Source organism: Desmodus rotundus, chromosome 9, assembly GCF_022682495.2.
Source record: "Desmodus rotundus isolate HL8 chromosome 9, HLdesRot8A.1, whole genome shotgun sequence".
NCBI classification, from domain to species: Eukaryota; Metazoa; Chordata; class Mammalia; order Chiroptera; family Phyllostomidae; genus Desmodus; species Desmodus rotundus.
In genome coordinates this window covers 75,866,397-75,885,888 of record NC_071395.1, presented here as the reverse complement: position 1 = coordinate 75,885,888, position 19,492 = coordinate 75,866,397, and the positions used below count along the sequence as shown (strand labels likewise).

The window sequence follows — 19,492 nt, the reverse complement described above, 5'->3', positions numbered from 1 at the left end:
GGGCTCTATTCCCCTCCCCCTCACACTCCCTCCTCAACCCTCCTGTAGTTTTCCCCATCTCAGTTGTTTAAGTCTAAATTCTTAGGGTCATCCTTAACTTCTTTATTTCTTACTGCCTGCATCCAATCCATCAGCAAAGCCTGTTGGCTCGACCTTCATACTGCATCTGGAGTTGGACCACTTCTCACCATCCCCACAACTGTCAATCAAGTCCATTCTGTCTTCACCTCTCATCTGGGTCATTATAACCTTTTAAATAGCCTCCCTGTTGCCACTCTTTGCCTCCTTACAATCTGTCCTCAATACTGCATCTGGAACCATCCTCTGAATCCATAATCACATCTGTGTTCTGCTTACAATCCTCCCTGCCATGGCTTCCCGTTTCCTGCAGGAAAAGACGACGTTCTTACCGTGACCCTAGACCCTACATGATCTGCGCCCTCCCTGTGATTTCTCTGCCTTCAGCTCCTATTCTTTACCTTTTGCTCACTTTGCACCAGCCACACCTTTGCTATTTGTTGCCCAGCTGAGCTGTGCTCCTACGTCAGGACCTTAGCACTTGCAGTTCCTTCTACCTGGAATGCTTTCCCCCCAAGAAACCCACATCACTTGCCTCTTTGCTGCCTTCAGTTCTTCCCTCAAATGTCACTTTCTCATTGAGGTTTTCTCAGATGACCCTCTTTAAATTTGCAACTTTTCTCTATTTTATTTTTCTTCATAGCATTTGTTACTGCTTGATATACCTTTAAATATACCAAGTTTTAATATTATTTTAAAAATATTATTTAAAGTTTTTTATTTAAAATTTTTATATTATCAAGTGTTAACTATCTCTTTTCCCCATTGGAATACAAGCTCCACGAGGATCGGGGTTTTTGTTTGTTTCGTTCCCTGTACCCCCATGGTCTACAACAGTGCCTGGCATGGAGGTGACACTTAGTAAAAATGCCCTGAATGAGTATGTGAAATTCGGTCTTTATAGTGAAGGTGATGGGAGGTCACTGCAAGGCCTTATGTAGGGGGCTCATATGGTCAGATCTGCATTTTGAAGGGTCACTTAGCTCCTGGGGGAGAAGGTACTGGAGTGGGACAAGAGTGGGATTATGGCGATTGGTTAGGAAGATGTCGGGGGGTGGGGGGAGGTGGTTGAGGGGGGTGGGGGTGGAGGGGGGACCTGAGAGAAATGTAGGAGGCGGGGGAAAGCATTGCTGAGTATTAGAGCTGCCCTTCTCACACATGACTGTGCGCACCGGTCACCCGGGCATCTTGTCCAAAGGTGGGGTCCCATGGGCAGGTCTGGGGCAGGCTGCGAATTGCATCTTAAGAGAGCTTCCAGGTGACATCCCTGCTGCTAGGCCACGAACACACCTTGGGGCTGGCTGTCAATCATGAGGCAGGAGGAAGGGCCAGGAGAGCTTGGTGCCTTTAACCGAGGGGCAGGATCTGGGAGGAGGAACAGGGTGGAGGAAACGATGAGGTTACCTTTGGACACACTGAGTTTGAGGTGCGGTATGAGCTCACATGGCGATGTCTAGTTGGCAGGGGAGTCTGAGGCTCAGAGGAGAGGCCTGAGCTGAAGAGAGAAACTGGGGAGCCATCATGGGATGGCAAGTGCAGCTCTGGCATGGGTGGGGCTGAGTGAGGAGAGGTGCATCAAGGGAAGCCCAGGCTTTGAGGGCCGCCTGCCCCTCCGGAAGCTGCATTACTGCCATGACAGAGCCACTGCCAGGACGGGGTGTTTGTTCAGGTCCTCGGCAGGACTTGGGGCAGGTCTTTTCCTCACCAGGCTCACTCAGTGTGGCTATGGCCTTGCAGGTTTGACAGCCTGGAGAGTAGATGGAGGGGAGCAATGGATGGATGTGGGTTGGCATGGTGGCGCCATTGGCCAGGTGAGGGGATGGGGTCATGGTCGCCGTGGGGTGGAGAGAACAGAGTCGGTTTGGGAGGAGGTGAGGACTCAGTGATGCACTGGAGGCCTGTGTGAGGGAGGAGGGGCTTGGGCACCACTTATTCCCATCAGATCCCTAGTGGCTGGCATTGTGAGGGCACGTAGTGAGAGCTTCATGAATGCTCACTGGGTGAATGTCAGATCCTGTTGAGGGGAAGGGGAGGCTTTGCAGCTCTTTAGATTCTAACTGAGGGCCCCTCCTGTGACTGCTCCCTAATAGTGCCCTTGGTCTTAGAGGGGCGGGGTAAGGAGAGGCTTTGGCAGCCCCGCTTCTGAGGGAGGCTGCAGTTACTCAGTGGGAGTATGGTACGGTGGGGGCCTCCTGCTCTGGACCACCTCCTCCAGCCTCTCCATTTCAAGGTCACCATGTGGATGGGACTGGGGAGCTGGGGAGAATGGCATTTGGGTGAGGGTCTGAACCTGGGTGGGGAGGGGGAGAGGGAGGGGGATAGTCAGTACCTCAGGCCTGGGGTAAAAGCACTTCCCGTCTCAGGGTTGTGCTGGGAAGCCTCTGGGGATGCTCAGGGAGCACTCAGAGGTTTCCTCCACTCTGGACATTTCTGGCAGAATTCAGAAGGACCCAGAAAGACCTGGCTCAGCCTTTTGTGTGATTCCACTGCTGTTTCTGCCCCAGGCCTTGGTGCTGGGGCTTCTCCAGCTCATTAACCTTTTAACTGATGGATTTTGGCTTTGATGGGGAGCAAATTGTCTTCGATCTAAAAGCTTCCAAAAGCTTCCATTTTCTCTCTTCTCTCCACCCTGTCTGTCTTTTCTTTCCCTTTTCCTCCTCTGCCCCTCTGCCCCTGTTTTCTCCCCTGTCCTTTCCTTTCTGTAAATCTGTAAAACAAACATATTAAAAAATCTCATTTACCTATTCCATCTGCAGCTGGGAGCAGGATAAAGTGGCTGCCTCCCTTGGGAGCCGGCTTTGAGCTTTGGGCTTCAGTCAGCTCTGTTTCCTGTGCCAAGTGGCTGAGAGTCCCAAGGCACTGCCGTGTGGCCTGCAGCCTCGACAGCCAGGCCTCAGAGGCTCTGACCCAGATAGGCAGGTGGTAGCTCTTGTTCTCTACTTCCGGCTTACCTTTTCATCTGGGGAGGGACCCAGAAAGGACAGGCAGGAGACTGGGGGACTTCACCCAGTCTTTGAGCAATAACAAAGCTAGATAGGCCGTCGAAGTCATCGCTGTCTCTGTGGACCGTGGGCTTCAGGGCAGACTCGACCTCTGCCTCCTCTCCTCTCCCCAGGAAGAGAGCAGGGACTACAGGGCGGGTTTGCTGGAGGCCACATCTGCTCTCAGGCTTGTGTTCCTGGGCTAAGCAAGGCGAGCCATGCAGCAGCATCAGGTGCTACGCCAACAAGATCACTGTCGTGTCCTTTGCTCAGCCAGACAGGAATTTATTGCTCAGCGCTGCTGGAGGTGTGGGGTCGGGGGGATGTAAGGAGCTCAGGCTGTAGTCCCTGGAAGCTTGGAGTTTGCTCTGCAAGTGAGAACCATCCTCATGTGGCAGGACCCAGATTGAGCAGGAAAACTAGGTGCAGTGAACTCCATGCTTTGTGTGGGGTAGAGGGAATGAGTGTTGTAGGAAAGCAGGGTGCGTGTGATCGTGGGCTGCAGCCATCCTTTTATTCATTCTTCATTCATCCACTCCTTCACTTCATTCATAAACGGGAGAGCTTGGATCGAAGATCTTGCATTCACAATTCTCAGGTTTGAATTCTAGTTCCTCTAGCTCTGTTGCCTTTGGCAAATCATTCAGCCTTCCCCAAGCCTCTGCTCACTCACCTACACATAAGATGAAAACATTTCTCCTGGACCTGATCATCTTCGCAAAGCTGTGGTTGGCAGTGAAGATGACAATAAACGTTTTTAGTGCAAATCGTTATATGATATGAGGTCTTAGTCTTGCCGGACACTTTGGAGGGCCCGTGGTGTATGCATGCCACCCTGGGCCCCCGAGCTGCAGGGAGATGGCTGAGGCAGCTCCTGCCTACAGAGCACTAGCAGCCTGGCCTGCAAATAGACACCTTTCTTGGAGAATCTGTCTAGAAGGTTCTCATCATGCTTTCTCTTGGGGCACTGACCCAGTATAGCCACCAGCCTCTTCAATTCATTCAACAAATAGTAACCCGGTGACCACAGGATCCCGGCTATGTGCGGGGGCCACTTGGAGGCCAGCAGAGGGCCCAGGTGCCCCACCAAGTTGTGATGCCGTGCGTGGCTCCTCTCGCAGAAAGGCTTTGTGTCTGGTTGTCCCACCACATCCACTGAGTTCTGAGGCCAGGGCCTCCAGCAGTGCCTATTGATTGGCCGATTTTCTGGCTGGCCTAGGAGTGGCCTCTTTCTGTCCCTGTTTGGTCTGGCCAACTGGGTCAGGAAGTAGATGTGGGAGGGGATGACAGAGGCCCTGGGCAGGGACCCTTAATTCTTCGTGGCCCCAGCTGCCTGCAGAGACTGACTTCATCATGCCTCCTGGGTAGAATAATGCCGTGTCCATGGACAGACCCTTCTAGTGTTATTGACATTGATGCATCATCTTGTCACTTAACTGACCAGGGCAGCTGGAAATGATTCAGCGGGAAGGCTGAAACAGAAGCCTTTTCTGAGCCCTGGTTCCCTCTGGCAGGTGCTACGCCTGCTCCCCTGGGCCTTGTGTACTCTGGTTTGATGGGTTGCATCAGAAGAACAGAAAGCAGATGTGGCAGGGCACCCCACCCCCGCTCCCTGCACCCAGTGCACTCGGCTAGATGCCTCTGGGTTCTCTGCATTTTTTAACCAATGAGTATGCATTAATATTTACAATAAAAATGTAAAAACCAGAAATCGAATGGTGGTGTTTCACTCAGTGTACCCTTTGAAATAATCCAGAATGGGTTATTTGTATTTAAAAGGATATTTTGTAAGCATTTAGCAAATGGAAAAAACTTTGCCTAAAAAAAACAAACCAAAAACAACAATAATAAAAAATGTCACCTCAGGCTCTTTCCCAAGCAGCATTGCTTTTGGACCTCAGGTTGGTCTAGGAGTGCACTCCCAGGCCTTTGAACTTCACTTTTTCCAAAATAAGATTTAATAAATGATGCCAGTGACTCAGCTGCCAGCTCTCAGAGACCAGGCCCACTGGGGGCTGAGGGTGGGGAGTTGGGTTGATGCTGGGGCCCCAAAGCAGGAGTGTGACAGAGAGGAGCCATCCAGAATCTCCCCTCCAGGGCTCCCTAGAGTGCCAGCTTTGACACTTACTTGCTGTGGGACCTTCCACAAGTCATGTAACCTCTCTGAGCCTCGGTTTCTTCATCTGTAAAATGGGAGAATAATTCTGTATCACAGGGTTGTTGAGAAGATTAAATGAAATAAGGCATGTGAAGAGGTTCACATAGTGCTAAATAAGGATTCACTGGTATGATGATGATGAAGGGTCATTCTTTTACCTCTACTATCTGTGTCCAGAGGAGTAGTGCAGGGTCAAGAATAGAATCAGTTACCAGGGAATGATGTGAGTTGAGTAACAGATCAAACTGGTGCAGAATGGATTAACGCCATCTCAGACACTTGAGCAGGGAGTTGAGGTCATTCAGAGCCAACAACTGAGAACAGACCAAATTGCAGTGGCGTTAAGGGCCTGCCTCATACTGCTCTGACTTAGTCCCCTAGCTCTGGGGGTTTATGAGCTCCTCATCTGCTTATTCATTCTTCAGATCATTCGGTGCCAGCCACTGTGCTGGGAGCTGGGCCTGCGGGCAGGGTGCACATTAGGGACCAGCTCATGCAGGCACTCTGTTCTCACTGAGTCAGGACATGGGCCTGGCCAGGGGAGTTGGTTTCTGGTCATCGCTGGAGATCTTGGTTATCCAGGGCTGCTCCCAGCCACTGAGCCCTTTTCCTGAACTTTCCAGCCATAGAATATACTGCAAGGTCATGCTCAGATTCCAATGTTACCCTGGAGGCTCTCACAGTTATCCTCTTCTCCTTTCCCTAATGTCCCCGAGAAAGAAGCTGGTGCTGGGAGGAGGCAAGAGGTTTGATGTCACTGGGTTTGGTTCATCTGCATTGGGTTCCGTAGGCTGGGTTAGTGCTGTTGGTAAGACAAGACTGCAGCCCCTGTTCTTGGGGGCTGAGTCAGCTACCCTTGGACCCCCATGCCCTGGACATTTCTCACCCAGTGCTGCAAGAATGAGGATGGGCCACATGCCCTGTCTCAATACTGGAGAGCAGCTCCAAGTATTTGTCTCTGTAAGGAGTGAAACAGATAGGGAATAACATTATTAATTGAATAGCCCAGACATTATTAATTGAAAAGACCAGACATATTTGCCCTGAAATGCTATGGTCTGAGCCCACAGAGAATGTCATTTAGTTTGAACTAATGATGAAAATCTCTAATCTGGTACGTCACTAAATAATAACTTATTCAGAAGAGTTAAGAGGCAGAGTCTTGGAGTGGTGGGGGGTGCGATGGCTTAGCTGGGAGGCCGGTTGGCTCTGTGATAGGGTGACTCTCAATGCCAACAGGCTGTTGGGTGGTTTCCTAGCATGGATGGCTTCACACACCACTGTGCTGGACACTGTGAGGTGGGGCTCCTTCTCTCCTAGGGCTTACTAGGAATTCAGCCAGGACCTGGGACCACTTAGTAAGCTGTGTGTTCTCCATTTTTTGGTTCGATTCAATAGTCAATGTTTATTTATTATGACTGTGTAAATATTGTTCATTGTTGAGCCCAGGAGGGTGCTAGAAATTAGGTTTTCTTTCTTGTCTTTTATTTTTCCTGGAGTTAATGATTAACACATGTTCTCTCCATTAGCATAGTTTTCTATGTACCTATATTTTTCTATTTTACTATTTTATTTATTCTGTCATAATTCCTTACATTTTTTTTTCTACCCAAAGCTCGCACCCACTGGATAGGTGGTCAGTTCCATTCTTTCCATCAGGAAACCTCACTTTCCGAGTCCTTTCTCCTCTATGGGACTGTTGCTTTTGAACTCAAGAAAGGGTGTGGGGTGTAAGTTTTTTTTGAGCTCTTGCATATTCCAGAAAGTCTTTATTCTATTCTTACACTCAGTTGACAGTTTGCCTGGGTATAAAATGATAGGTTGAAAATAATTTTCTTTCAGAATTTTGAAGGTATTACATCATTGCCTACTAGGTTCTAGAGCTGCTGATGAAAGTCTAATAACATGATGATTTATTTTCCATTGCATACGGTGTGTATTTATAATTTCTCTCCAGAGTTGTTGAGGGTTTCATTTACCCAGGTGTTCTGAAATTTCCTGACAATATTTGGGATGAATCTTTTATCATTCATGTGCTGGGTACTTGGTGGACATAGACTCAGGTCTTTCAGTTCTGGGAAATGTTTTTGTACCGATTCTCTGTTAATGTGCTCCTATTACGGTGAAATAACCACCATTTTATTGGTTGCCTTGGCAACGGATGGATCCTCTCTGCTTTATAATGTCTAAGACCTCATCTCAGGGGCTTGTCTGGAGATGGCTGAGATGCTCAGCTGGGGCTATGTGTCTGGGGCTTTGGCTCTGGCTTGGTTCTTTTCCTCATGACATCTGCTAAAATGTCCAAGATGATTTCCTCACCTGCAGGGACTGGGGTGTGGGAAGTACCTGCGAGTTGGCTGGGTGTCCTTCCATGCAGCCTGTCCATACTGCAGCTGCAGCGTGGCAGTCTTAGGGTTCTTACATGCTGGCTTGCTTTTCCTAGAGCAAACGTTCCTAGAGATTGAGGTGGGAGATTTAAGGGTTTCCTATGACTCAGTCTTAGAAATTAAGTAATGTTATTGTGTCTCATTCTGTTAGTCAAAACTGAGTCACAGGGCCAGTCCAGATTCGAGGCAAGGCGGGTCCAAGGGTATTGATACCAAGAGAAAAGCTTATTGGGAAGCCAACTTGGAGACTAGCTACTGCAACTCCCCTCTCCTCTACTACTTCTTTCCACAAGCTTTATTCATTAGATACTGGATCCTCTGATGTTTTTATCTTTTCTTTTTCATTTTCCATATCTTTGTTTTTTGTTCTTTTTGGGAGACTTCCTCAATTTAGTTTTCCAATCATATTTCTATTTTCTAAGATCTGTCTCTTTCCTGATCATTCCTTTTTTACAAAACACATTTTATTGATTATGCTATTACAGTTGTCCCATTTTTTTTCCCTTTCTTCCCCTTTATGCCCTGTACCCTGCCCCTCTTACCAGCATTCCCCAACCTTAGTTCATGTCCATGGATCGTACATATAAGTTCTTTGGCTTCTCCATTTCCCATACTGTTCTTAACTTCCCTCTGTTTATTTTGTACCTACCATTTATGCTTCTTATTCCCTGCACCTTTCCCCCCATTTCCCCCCTTCCCCCTCCCTGCTGATAACCCTCCATGTGATCTCCATTTCTGTGATTCTGTTCCTATTCTAGTTGTTTGCTTAGTTTATTTTATTATTTTTTTAGGTTCAGTTGTTAATAGTTGTGAGTTTCTTATTATTTTACTGTTCATAGTTTTGATCATTTTCTTTTTCTTAGATAAGTCCCTTTAACGTTTCATATAAGAAGGGCTTGATGATGATGAACTCCTTTAACTTGACCTTATCTGGGAAAGCACTTTATCTGACCTTCCATTCTAAATGAGAGCTTTGCTGGATATAGTAATCTTGGATGTAGGTCCTTGCCTTTCATGACTTGGAATACTTCTTTCCAGCCCCTTCTTGCCTGCAAGGTTTCTTTTGAGAAATCAGATGCTAGTCTTATGGGAACTCCTTTGTAAGTAACTCTCTCCTTTTCTCTTGCTGCTTTTAAGATTCTCTCCTTATCTTTAATCTTGGGTAATGTAATTATGATGTGCCTTGGTGTGTGCTTCCTTGGGTCCAACTCCTTTGGGACTCTGAGCTTCCTGGACTTCCTGGAAGTCTATTTCCTTTGTTGGATTAGGGAAATTCTCCTTCATTATGTTTTCAAATAAGTTTTCATTTTCTTACTCCTCCTCTTCTCCTTCTGGCACCGCTATGATTTGGTTGTTGGAATGTTTAAAGTTGTCCCAGAGATTCCTAAGCCTCTCCTCATTTCTTTGAATTCTTGTTTCTTCATTCTGTTCTAGTTGAATGTTTGTTTCTTCTTTCTGGTCCAAACCATTGATTTGAGTCCTGGTTTCCTTCCCATCACTGTTGGTTCCCTATACATTTTTCTTTATTTCACTTTGCATAGCCTTCATTTTTTCCTCTCTTTTGAGACCATACTCAACCATTTCTGTGAGCATCCTGATTACCAGTGTTTTGAACTCTGCATCTGATAGATTGGCTATCTCTTTATCACTTAGTTCTATTTTTGGAGCTTTGATCTGTTCTTTCATTTCGGCCATATATTTTTTTTTTGTCTTGGTGCGCCTGCTATGTAGTAAGGGGTGGAGGCTTAGGTATTTGCCAGGGCAAGGCAACCCAGGTCTCTGCATTGTGGTGCTATATGTGGGAATGGGGTTGGAGAGGGAACAATGATGCTTGTTCAGTTCTCCACCGGCTTTCAGTCACTTCCTCCAATACCCACAAGCAAATTGGGCCCTTCTGGGCCCAAGTGAGTGGGTTTGTGTATGTTCTAGGACCCTGTGGGTCTCTCCAACAAACTCTCCTGTGAGGCTTGGAGTTTCTCCTGCCTCTTCAACCCCCATAGATTCTTACAGCCAGAGGTTTTGAGGCTTTCTTTTCCCGCACTGGAACCCTGGGTTACGTGTTCTGTTTTGCTCCCCAGTTGTTCCTCCTGTTTTATCTGCATGCAAATGTGGGACTGCCCAGTCCTCCAGCCTCTGCCTTGCTGTGTGTCCTCTCTGCCTCAGTTCCCTGTGTCTGCCCCTCCTACTGGTCTGAATGAACGTTTCTTCTTTAACTCCTTGGTTGTTGGACTTCCATACAGTTCGATTTTCTGGCAGTTCTGGTTGGTTTTTGTTTTTAAATTTGTTGTCGTCCTTCTTTGGTTTTGTGAAGAGGCAAAGTGTATCTACCTACACCTCCATCTTGGCTGGAAGTCTGATCATTTCATTTTCATAGCACTCTCTCTTTGTGTCATGGATACAAATAAACTTATCTGAGTATATTATAGTATTTTTTTAAGTTTCCACTGGTTTCTTGCATTGTCTGTTTACTTCTGGTACTCTTTTTTTTTTAAAGATTTTATTTATTTATTTTTAGAGAGAAGGGAAGGGAGGGGGAAAGAAGGAAGGAAAGATCAATGTGTGGTTGCCTTCTTGTGGCCCTCACTGGGGACCTGGCCTGCAACCCAGGCATGTGCCCTGACCGGGAATCGAACCAGCGACCCCTTGGTTCACAACCCGCACTCAATCCACTGAGCTACACCAGCCAGGGCTACTTCTGGTACTCTTGATGTCTGTCCACCCTTGGCTGTCTCTCTGTGCCGCAGAGCAAGGTACTAGGAAGGGGTTTGGGGGCTCTGTGTACTTGGGCTGGCATACCACCTGGGGGCTTCCATGAAGGGTGATGATTGGGTAGCAAGCTGCCTTTTCCATCGGAGGAACCCAGTTGCTGTCTTTTCTGAGGGATTGTTCAGTTTCTCATGGTGGTGAGCGTTGGAAAGGTCATCTGGCTGGTTAGGGAGTGATGGGGTGGGGGTAGGGGTTTAAAGGCCCAGTGTCTCAAGTGTCTAGCATTCCCCCAGGTCATCCATCCCCATCCACCTTCCAGGTGCGTGTGATCTCTTGTAGGCTGAATTTTTCTTTCCATTACATTTGCTTTTGTCAGTTCACACTTTTCTCTTTATTTAAAAAAGTAACCTATTTTTTTAAGGGGCCTCAGAGACACATAATAAATGCGTATGGTCAGTCTGATATGTTCATCATGGAAGTCTGAACAGGCTCGAGGCTATATCTATTTCTATCCTTATATTTCTATCCATAACCAGATGCACATCCATATTTATATCTCTCTCTCCTAACAAAGTGAGGGGGGAATGCCTTAAAATCATTTTTTATTGTGATATACATGATACATCCAAATCATAAAATAAGCACCCATGTACTTGTTATGCTGGTCAAGAAATACTAACAGGGTGGGACGATGCTGCTCTTCTGTGCTCTTGTGTCTGCGTGGTTTTGTGACTGATTCTGAAGCTGTCTGAGGCCATGACCTTGTGAGCTGGCCGTCTTTGCTCTGACCGTGGTGTAGCTCCCTCAGCTGAGGCCAGGCAGTGCCAAGCAGAACCACTAGCCCTGTGAGGGAACCTGCTCACGCAGCGGTTTCCAAGGGATGCAGTGTGTTAAGGGCTGGAGGAGACGCACACAGTAGGTTAGCGATTTCCTCAGTGCTGGGGAGATGGAGCCTCTTGTGCAATGCGGTGACTTGCCCACCGTGCCCTCCTTGGCACTCCCCCCTTCCCTTGCTTCTGCTTTCCCGTCCCCGCTAAGCCTTCCTGTTCCTTTCTGCCCTACCTATTCTCCCAAGGGGCCTCTCCTCCCGTGGGGCCTCGACCTCCACCTTTGTTCTCCTTACACCTGTCTCTCTGTTCAGGCTTCAGTTCTTTTCAGGTCCCACCTGGGTGTCCCAGGTGCCTTGTAGTGTGTCCAGAATGAATGAGTTACTATCTGCCTCTTGCAAACCCGTTTCTTCTTAGTCTGTATCCTCCTGGTTGAAAGTCTGGTCATTCAATTTTCTGAAATCTTTCCACACGTTGAGCGCTCTCTTCCTCCTTTACCCTCAGGCACCAAGTGCTCTTCAGTTTGCCCCTGAGATGCCTTATGGATCTGACCCTCTCGTTTCATTACTATGGCCATAAGCACGGGGCAGCCCCTCCCATTCATTCCTCCCTCCGCTTCCTGCCCTCCCCGTCCCTCTGTCCCCCTCTCAGCTACAAAAGCCCTGTAGGTCACTGTGAAAAATGACCTACCTTTGAAACCTGCTGCTCCCCTTTGCCCACAAGATAGAGTTCAGCTTGCTTAGTGCCTGCTCCCCAGATTTCAGCCATCCCCAAACCACCTTCACTGTTTCTGTCATGTCTGTGTGCCGCCTCTGTTAATTATAGTTTCCTTCAACGGGCTCAGTTTTTAAAACAAATAAGCTCGTCTTAGAAGACAATGTCGTCACCATAAAAGGAAAATCCGAGTGGCCTTGTCACAAATGGAAGGTCACTGTAAAAGATCAATAAGTGAGTGTTACAGTCAAGACCCCCTCTGGTCACCCCAGCGGGAGGCATGCACCCCACTCTGGGTGAGTGTGGGGTGGGCGCCCCTCTCAAGCGGGCTCCTGTCCTTCCCCGCGGGTCGTGCGCACAGTGGTTGACATCGTGCACTGTGGAGCCAGGCTGCCTGGGTCCAAGCTTTGTTCTACTCCTTTCCAGCTGCAGGAACTGGGGCAAGTTCTGAACCTCAGTTTCCCCATCTGTAAAGTGGTTAGTGATACTTGCTGCAAAATGTTGTCGTATTAAGTGAGATAGGACATGGGGATCATTTCAAACAGTATCTAGGACATGATAAGCCCTGAGGACTGTTTGCTGGTTTTCACTTCTCCTTTCTGAGGGTCTGCCTCTGTCTCCACCACACCAGCACACCAGACGGCCCCAGACGGCCCCTCCCCCTCCCGCCCCCAGGCCTCTGCTGCTGCGCTTTCCCTTTCCCTGCATGTCTAGCTCAGCTGTCACCTCTAGCTCCTCTGTGCACCTGAGCAGATCTCCCAAAGAGACCTGGCCCTCCCTTCCCCACGTGCTCACGGCACTCTGTTCTGTACCTGTTTTAATCCATAATCCACAATTAACGTTGGGGGGAGGGTTTTTTTCACGTGGGGGTGCTGTACCTTCAGGGTGGTTTCTGCATTTTCACGTCTCCTGCCTGCATTGCCTTCTCAGATGCTTGTAACTAACCCAGGGGTCACCGCCCACGCTGGGACACACGCCCACCTTGGTGTCCAGGAACGCAAGCTCAAAGGACACGAGAAGGTGGTGCTCAGTGTCCTCTCTTCATACCCTGCTGTGGCACTCCGCCAGGCGGAGCTGGCTTTGCCATTGTGATGGGAAGGAGCCATGGAACTGGAGTCAGGCATCTCAGGGCTTGAGGACCAACTCTCGAATTTCCTGCCTCTGTGACCCTCAGGCCCACACTGAACCCCTCAGAGTCTCTGCTCACTCATGTGTATAGTATCAGTCAGTTCTAAACGTTGCCAGAAAAGGCTTATTTTTTTAGGAGTGTGGAGATCTGCCTGTCTGTGGGTGTAGGTTGGTCTATCAGCTCTGAGACATGATGCAGAAGGAGGCTCAGTCATCCCCGATGCCGGGCCAGGGCTTGGTCACCCTCTGTATTCTGGCTCCCCTTGGCACCTGCCCTTCCTCCTACCCCCAGCCCAGTTTAGGGATTTACGGTCTTCCAGGGAAGGGCAGTGTAGTCCTCACCCACGACACCCAGAAGTGAAACCAGCACGTGCTCTGAAGCTGCTAGAATGAGCATCACCCAGGCCTCCCTTGGTCCCTCATGCAGCCACATCTTGATGCCCAGGCTGTAGCCTGTAGTGGTCACACCTGGCACACGTCCTGCGCAGCCCTGGCCTCTGCCATCAGTCCACTCCTTCCAGGGCACCCGTAGACTCCTTGGGCCCTCTGCCCCTTCTCTCCCCTCACATGGGGCCCTGGCAGTCCTGCTTTGCTTATAAACCAGCTGTGCTTTCTAATATGTGACCTGCTCACTTCCACACACTGGTGCCCAGGTGACTTGGGAACTGTGCATTTCCTCTGGATTTGCCGCTGTGTTTTCAAGGTTCATCCATGTTGCAGCGTGTATAACTTCTTCCTTCCTTTTTATGGCTGCATAATATTCCGCCACGTGGACAGACCACATTTTCTTTATCCATCCATTGGTTAATGACACTTGGGTTATTTCTACCCTTTGGCTACTGTGAGCAACGTTTTTCATTCCTTTTGGTTTGGTTTTCCTGAGAAGATCTTTGCAGTGGCCAGCTGTCCACAGTTCTACAGTTTGGCTGTTTGGAGAGCAAGAGAAAGCAGAGCTGAGAGTGGTGATCCGCTGGGGACTGGTGTGCTGGGAGGTGCGGGTGCAGACCAGGGCGGTGTGAAGGTTGAGGAGAAGGCTCTGCCAGAGGGAAGGGCTTATACCTGGCCCCAGAGCCGTCGGGTGAGTGGCGGGGATTTTCCCTGTTGATTATTAACTGACGGTTGTGATTCTAAGAGTAGATCCCTGGGGCTAGAACTTCTGCTTAGCTGAGATGCCATAAGTATTTTCAGAGACATTTAAATAGCCCTCGACCCTCGATTCTCTCTCTCTACCTGGAGACTACACGACCATTTTATGAGTTATGATAATAAAAAAGATGATGATAATAATAATGGTAATGGTCTACCTTTGTATAGGACTTTATGTTTTAGTTCACAGACAGAACTTTTAATTCTTTAGAGATTATGACTCCCATCTCTGCAGAGGAAGGACATAGAGAGGTGAGGTGACTTAACCAAGTTCGCACAGAGGGGTAGTGAGTAGAGCTGAGCTGGACCCCAGGGATCTCTTGGTTCTTAGTGTAGGGCACTTTCATAGACATGTGCGATGATCTCAGAGGGTCCGTGGCAGAGCCAGCTCAGGCTGGAGGCAAGGACCCTGGATGCCTACGTGCCAGTAGTGGGGTGCTCCACCCCGGGGCCTGCTGTCCAGTTCCCTACCAACAGCTCCACTTGGCTGAATTACTCCCTTGTTTTTCCACTTCCACTCTAGGCCCCTCGACCATTTCCTCCTGAGATTTGCATTAGGACAAAGCTGGCTAGAACCTCATTTAGCTAAAGCCAATTAGGACCTCTCCTGGCCTCCCTGAGCCCTGCCAGCCCTCCAGGATCCCAGGCTCTGGGGAAGGACGGCCAGAGTAGAGGGCCTTAGTGCCCCATGGCTCTGGGGCAGAGGGATGCTGAGGAGGCAGTGCCTCTGGGACCACTGGAGGCAGGAGGAGGGCTACTGGCCTGTCCACTCACGCCTGCTCCTACCGCCCTTCTCTTAGCTGAGTGAATGATCTTCTGCCTCCCTCCCTCTGCCTCCCTCTGTCCCCCTTTCCCTCTTCTCTGCTCCCATCGCCACCTGTTCCTCACGTGTGTCCCTGTGAGAGTCTGGGCCCTTGGCCCGTAGGGCTGGGTGGGGGCATTTGGCCGGCTTGGTCGTGGGGCAGTTTTCAGTCTCAGCGCCCTGACACATGTCAGGATCGTGGTGGGTTCCTAGAAACGTGCTGTAGAGAGCACTGAGGGTCCCGCCTCCGCTAATGATTTACCTTTTGCTTACAACAACACATCAGGGCAGATTCAAGGTCACCCCTTGACAGAGTTGTGCCATTGTCACCTACTCACGTGCGGCATGTTGGCCTGAGAAAGGGCTGGCATTGCACTGAGCCCTGTAGTTCTTACTGTCTTATCTCAGCCAGTGGCCAGTCCTGGCTGTCCTTGGGAGGGTGGCTCATACTCAAATGTCATTGGTCATGAGGGCTGGGACAGGACAGGGTGGGGCCTGCTGGCCACAGCAGGGAGGTGAGGCAGAAGCAGGGATTCCGTCCTCCTTGTTTTGGTCCTCTAGGGACAATTCCAAGGCTGGATGGAACCTGTGACTTGGGCGGTGTTTCTGTTTCCTAGGGCTGCTGCAACCAAGCGCCACAAATGTAACCGAGTATCACAAACAGGGTGGCTTGAAATAGCAGTATTTATTGTCTTAGTTCTGGAGGCTAGAAGTCGAGAATCAAGATGCCGGCAGGGCCGGGCTCCTTCTGAAGGCTCCAGGGAAGAACGCTTCCTTGTCTTTTGTAGATTTGGCTCCGTCATCACGTAGCGTTCTCCCTGTGTGTCTGTCTTCACATGGCCGCCTTCTCCTCTTGTAAGGAAACCAGTCATGTTGAATTAGGAGGCCGACCTAATGACTGCATCTTAACTTGATTACATCTGCAAAGACCGTGTTGCCAATGAGGTCACATTCACAGGTACTGGAGGTCAGGACTTCAGCGTATATCTGGGGGTGGGGGTGCGTGCAGGATTCAACTCATAACAGGAAGTTAGCTCTTAAATAAGTGTCTTTGGCTCCTAGGATGGGTTGAGAGGAGGGATGGTTCAGCGTGGCTCATTCCCCTCATAGGCGCCACTCCAAGCCATCTCTCTACCCAGTTAGAGCCGATTCTGATTTGTAGCCACGGCCGCCGTGTGCTCTGAGTTCTGATCTTTTGGAGGGCTGCTGTCATGCCCTTGCCCACCCTGGCGTCCCCTCTGGAGTCTCGGACGGAACCCTGGAGCTGCGGTGAGGCTGGGTGCTCGTTCCTGCTCTCGCACCTTCCAGGCTCCAAGCGTCATTTGGGAAATCCTTCTGGTGGGAGATGCCCTGTACTCCCACCTGGCAGTCCTCACCGCTCCCTGGGGGCTGGTCCTGAGAGGTTATTCCAGCGTCCAGGGAGAGCAGGCAGGCTCGGAGGAGAGGGGCTCAGCCCAGGTCAGGTTGGGTATGGGGCCCTTTGTCTGGGACGCAGGGACCTTGGATAAGAATCACATCTGCTCTGGTCTCATGGGAGTGAGCATCTTGTGCCTCATGGGGAGAACCAGACTGTGTATGAGCGTCCTGTGACCACTGATATTAAAACCTGCTGGCATTGCCCTCCCTTAGGGTTTGTGTTATTGGAGACCAAGGGCAGCTACGGGTCAAGTTTGCCCACAATCTGTCTCCAGGGGAGTAGGCCAGAAGTCCTCAGCTCACCCCCAGCAGTCCTAGAGTCTCTGGCTGGGGAGCTTGCTCACCCCTCCCTGCGTGCTTTTTTTTTTTTTTTTTTTAAATCAGACTCCCAGCCCCTCAGGGAGCTGTGTTTGCCCGTCCTCACCTCAGGGGACCATCCTTGATCATTCTTCCTCCCTTCCCTTTCCCCCACCATGGCTCTCAGGGGTACAGGCCCATAGATGGCTGCTTGGGGGAAGGCAGAGGGGCAGGACCCAGCCCTGTCAGGTTCACAGGTGGGGAGGGCCGGAGCAGCCGGGTGGGACCCCGCCATGGAGGGAGGCCGGCAGCTCTCGCTGGGAGCTAGAAGGAACACATTTGTGTGTGTGTGAGCGTGTGTGCACACTTGCCAGGTCTTGACCCTGCTGGTTCCTGAGCTAGTTATAGTCTGGATCGGGGCGGGGAGGAGACCCCTCTCCAGCCATCAGAGTGAGGCCAAGCCCAAGAAGAAAGGAGGAGGAAGGGGCAGCAGAGAGGGGGAATTGGCAGGGTTGAGGTTAATGGGGTCACGTGGGTCCTTTCCAAGCCAGATGTTCACGTAGCCTCATTAGGGTGCTTCCCAGGGAACGGGCGTCAGGGCCCGCAGGGTGGTGTCAGGGTGGACAGTGCCCTATGGCGCCCGGCCTGGTTTCTCTTAGAGTGGGCCTTTCAGGCTGAGGGAGGCCTGGACGGGGTGGCTTGCCCTGGAGAAGCGGGGGGCTGGGCTCTGCAGGGAGTGGGCTTCTCTCATGAACAAGGTTGGGGGGGGCTGTTACTCCCCTTGGTGGTACATGGGCTGGAAAGGAGTACAGAAGCGTTCTCTCGAGTTGGCAGAAGAGGTGCTTTGGTCACTTAAGCGGCACCAGGTATTGGGCTGACTCAGCTGCTTCAGGCTGGGCCTCTGCAGAAGGAAACAGTTACAAAGTTAGGGCTTGGGTGGCTCATCCTGGTCCTCTTAGGCTCTTACTGCTCTTATTCTTGCCTTCCCTCCTGTCCCAGGAGATAACTAGGGCATGTCCAGGACACCAGAGTCCCTCCTCCATCCGGGGACTCCCCCAGGTTCTTCCCAGCTGGCCCTGTTGTGTAACTTGTTCCGAAGCCTTATCCTACTGCAAACATTCTGCCTGGTGCTCACTGCAAACTAGCACTGCCTGGTCACCAGCAAGGGCCAGATGGAAAGTGGGGAGCGTGCAAGAGCAGCGAACTTGTCGCAGTCATGTTGTCATGGTGACGCAACTCTGTTTAGCTGTCTCTCCATGGTCCTAGCCCACATGGACTAAAATAAGTCTTACCTGCAGCTTGTACCCCAGGCAGCCCATCCTTGCAAGGTCTGCTGTCTGGCCTGTGTGTGTGTGTGTGTAGGGACAAAGGGGCCCCAGGGAGGGTGAATTGGAAACGTTTACCCCTTTCCCCTTCTTCTCTCACCCCAGCCCCAGCCCTGGATCTCTTTAGCTCTGTGGTTCTCAGGCTTCCACATGCATCAGAACCACCTGGAGAGATTGTTAAAATACAGATTCCTGGGCCCTGTCACTGGAGAGTCTGGTGTACAACTGAGAATTTGCATTACTTTAAAAAAATTATAAAAGATTTTATTTATTTTTAGAGAGAGGGGAAGGGAGGGAGAAAGAGAGGGAGACAATGGCAATGTGTGGTTGCCTCTTGCACGCCCCCAACTGGGGACCTGGCCCGAAATCCAGGCATGTGCCCTGACTGGGAATCGAACCGGCGACTGTTTGGTTTGCAGGCTGGCACTTGATCCATTGAGCCACACCAGCCAGGGCAGAATTTTCATTTCTCACAGTGCCCAGGTGATGCTGATGCTGCTGGAGCAGGGACCACACTGGAAACAGCCTGACTTTAGATTTTTCTATGTCCCAGCAAAGAAATGCGCCCCGCTCTAGTGTCGGGCAGTATGGGTTAGACTGTCGCCAAGCCCTGCTGCTTTAGAGGAGAGAGGGGGTGGTACAGGTGGGCCCTTACTCACCTCTTCTGTGTTCTGTGGCTCCTTACAGGAAGCAGGAGCTGGCCAACAGCTCAGATGTGACTCTCCCAGACCGGTCGCTGTCCCCTCCTCTCACTGCGCCTCCCACCATGAAGGTAAGAGGCTTAGAGTTGGTAAGCGGGGGAGGCGATGGGCGGGGGGTAAACCTCAAGGCTGCGCTTTACTGTGGCAGCAGGCCCCGCTGTGTCTGTCCCCGTGGGGCCATGGAGGCCAAGGCACCTCTGGAAGCAGCACTCACTTGAGCTCAGCCATGCAGGAGGAGGGTGTGAGTGTGAGATGCAGGGGTGTTAGGGTGCAGTGAGGAAAGAGACCGGGGCTGGGTGGGCTTGGTGAGGTGCTTGGTAGTTAGTGAGAGGCCTTGTGGAGCTGTAGGGTTCCGGAACTAGGGGCCCAGGCAGGAGTCAGTGGGAGAGGCTTAGAAGGCAGCTGCAGGCTAGTAGTGCCTTAAGAGGCTACTGCCCAGAAGGGCTGCCAGGGCCTGGGGGTTGGGACCCTCCTGGCTCTTGAATGGAACGTGCATGCTGGTCTCCCAGCCTCTGACTGGCCTTCTTTGGCAGGCCCTGTCCCCCCAGCCCCTGTGGGACAGTTGCTTTAGAGGTTCCAGGGAGCCAGTAATTCTTTTCCAATTAACACTTTTTTCACAGGTCTCTCTCCTAGGAGAGCACATCTTAGGACCCCAGGCCCAGGCCCCTCTCATTCCTGCCCAGGAGCCGAGGGGGCAGCGCCCTCCCCCCACTGTACCCTTCCCCGTTTACCCTTCAGTCCCCGATGTCGGGATGGCCACACACTCCTGACATGGCCCTCAGGGAGGACTTGGCTCAGGCAGTGTGCCTGCCTGGGCAGCAGTGCC

At 50.7% G+C, this 19,492-nt stretch overlaps 1 protein-coding gene across 10 annotated transcripts in view; it reads left to right on the top strand.

Annotated features, from left to right (window-relative positions):
• RAP1GAP2 (RAP1 GTPase activating protein 2) overlaps window positions 1-19,492 on the top strand; it is a 209,488-nt gene that overhangs the window by 91,103 nt on the left and 98,893 nt on the right. For 9 of the 10 annotated variants that reach the window (XR_008425155.2, XM_053911457.1, XM_053911455.1 and 6 more), the window contains one exon: window positions 18,653-18,737. Coding sequence is in view for 9 of the 10 variants with exons in the window: in XM_053911457.1 (XP_053767432.1) it covers window positions 18,653-18,737 (85 nt within the window). In the remaining variant the exon portion in view is untranslated. Of the gene's footprint in view, window positions 1-15,451; window positions 15,886-18,652; window positions 18,738-19,492 lie in introns of those variants that run through there. The other variant, XM_045198995.3, reaches the window with a different exon arrangement.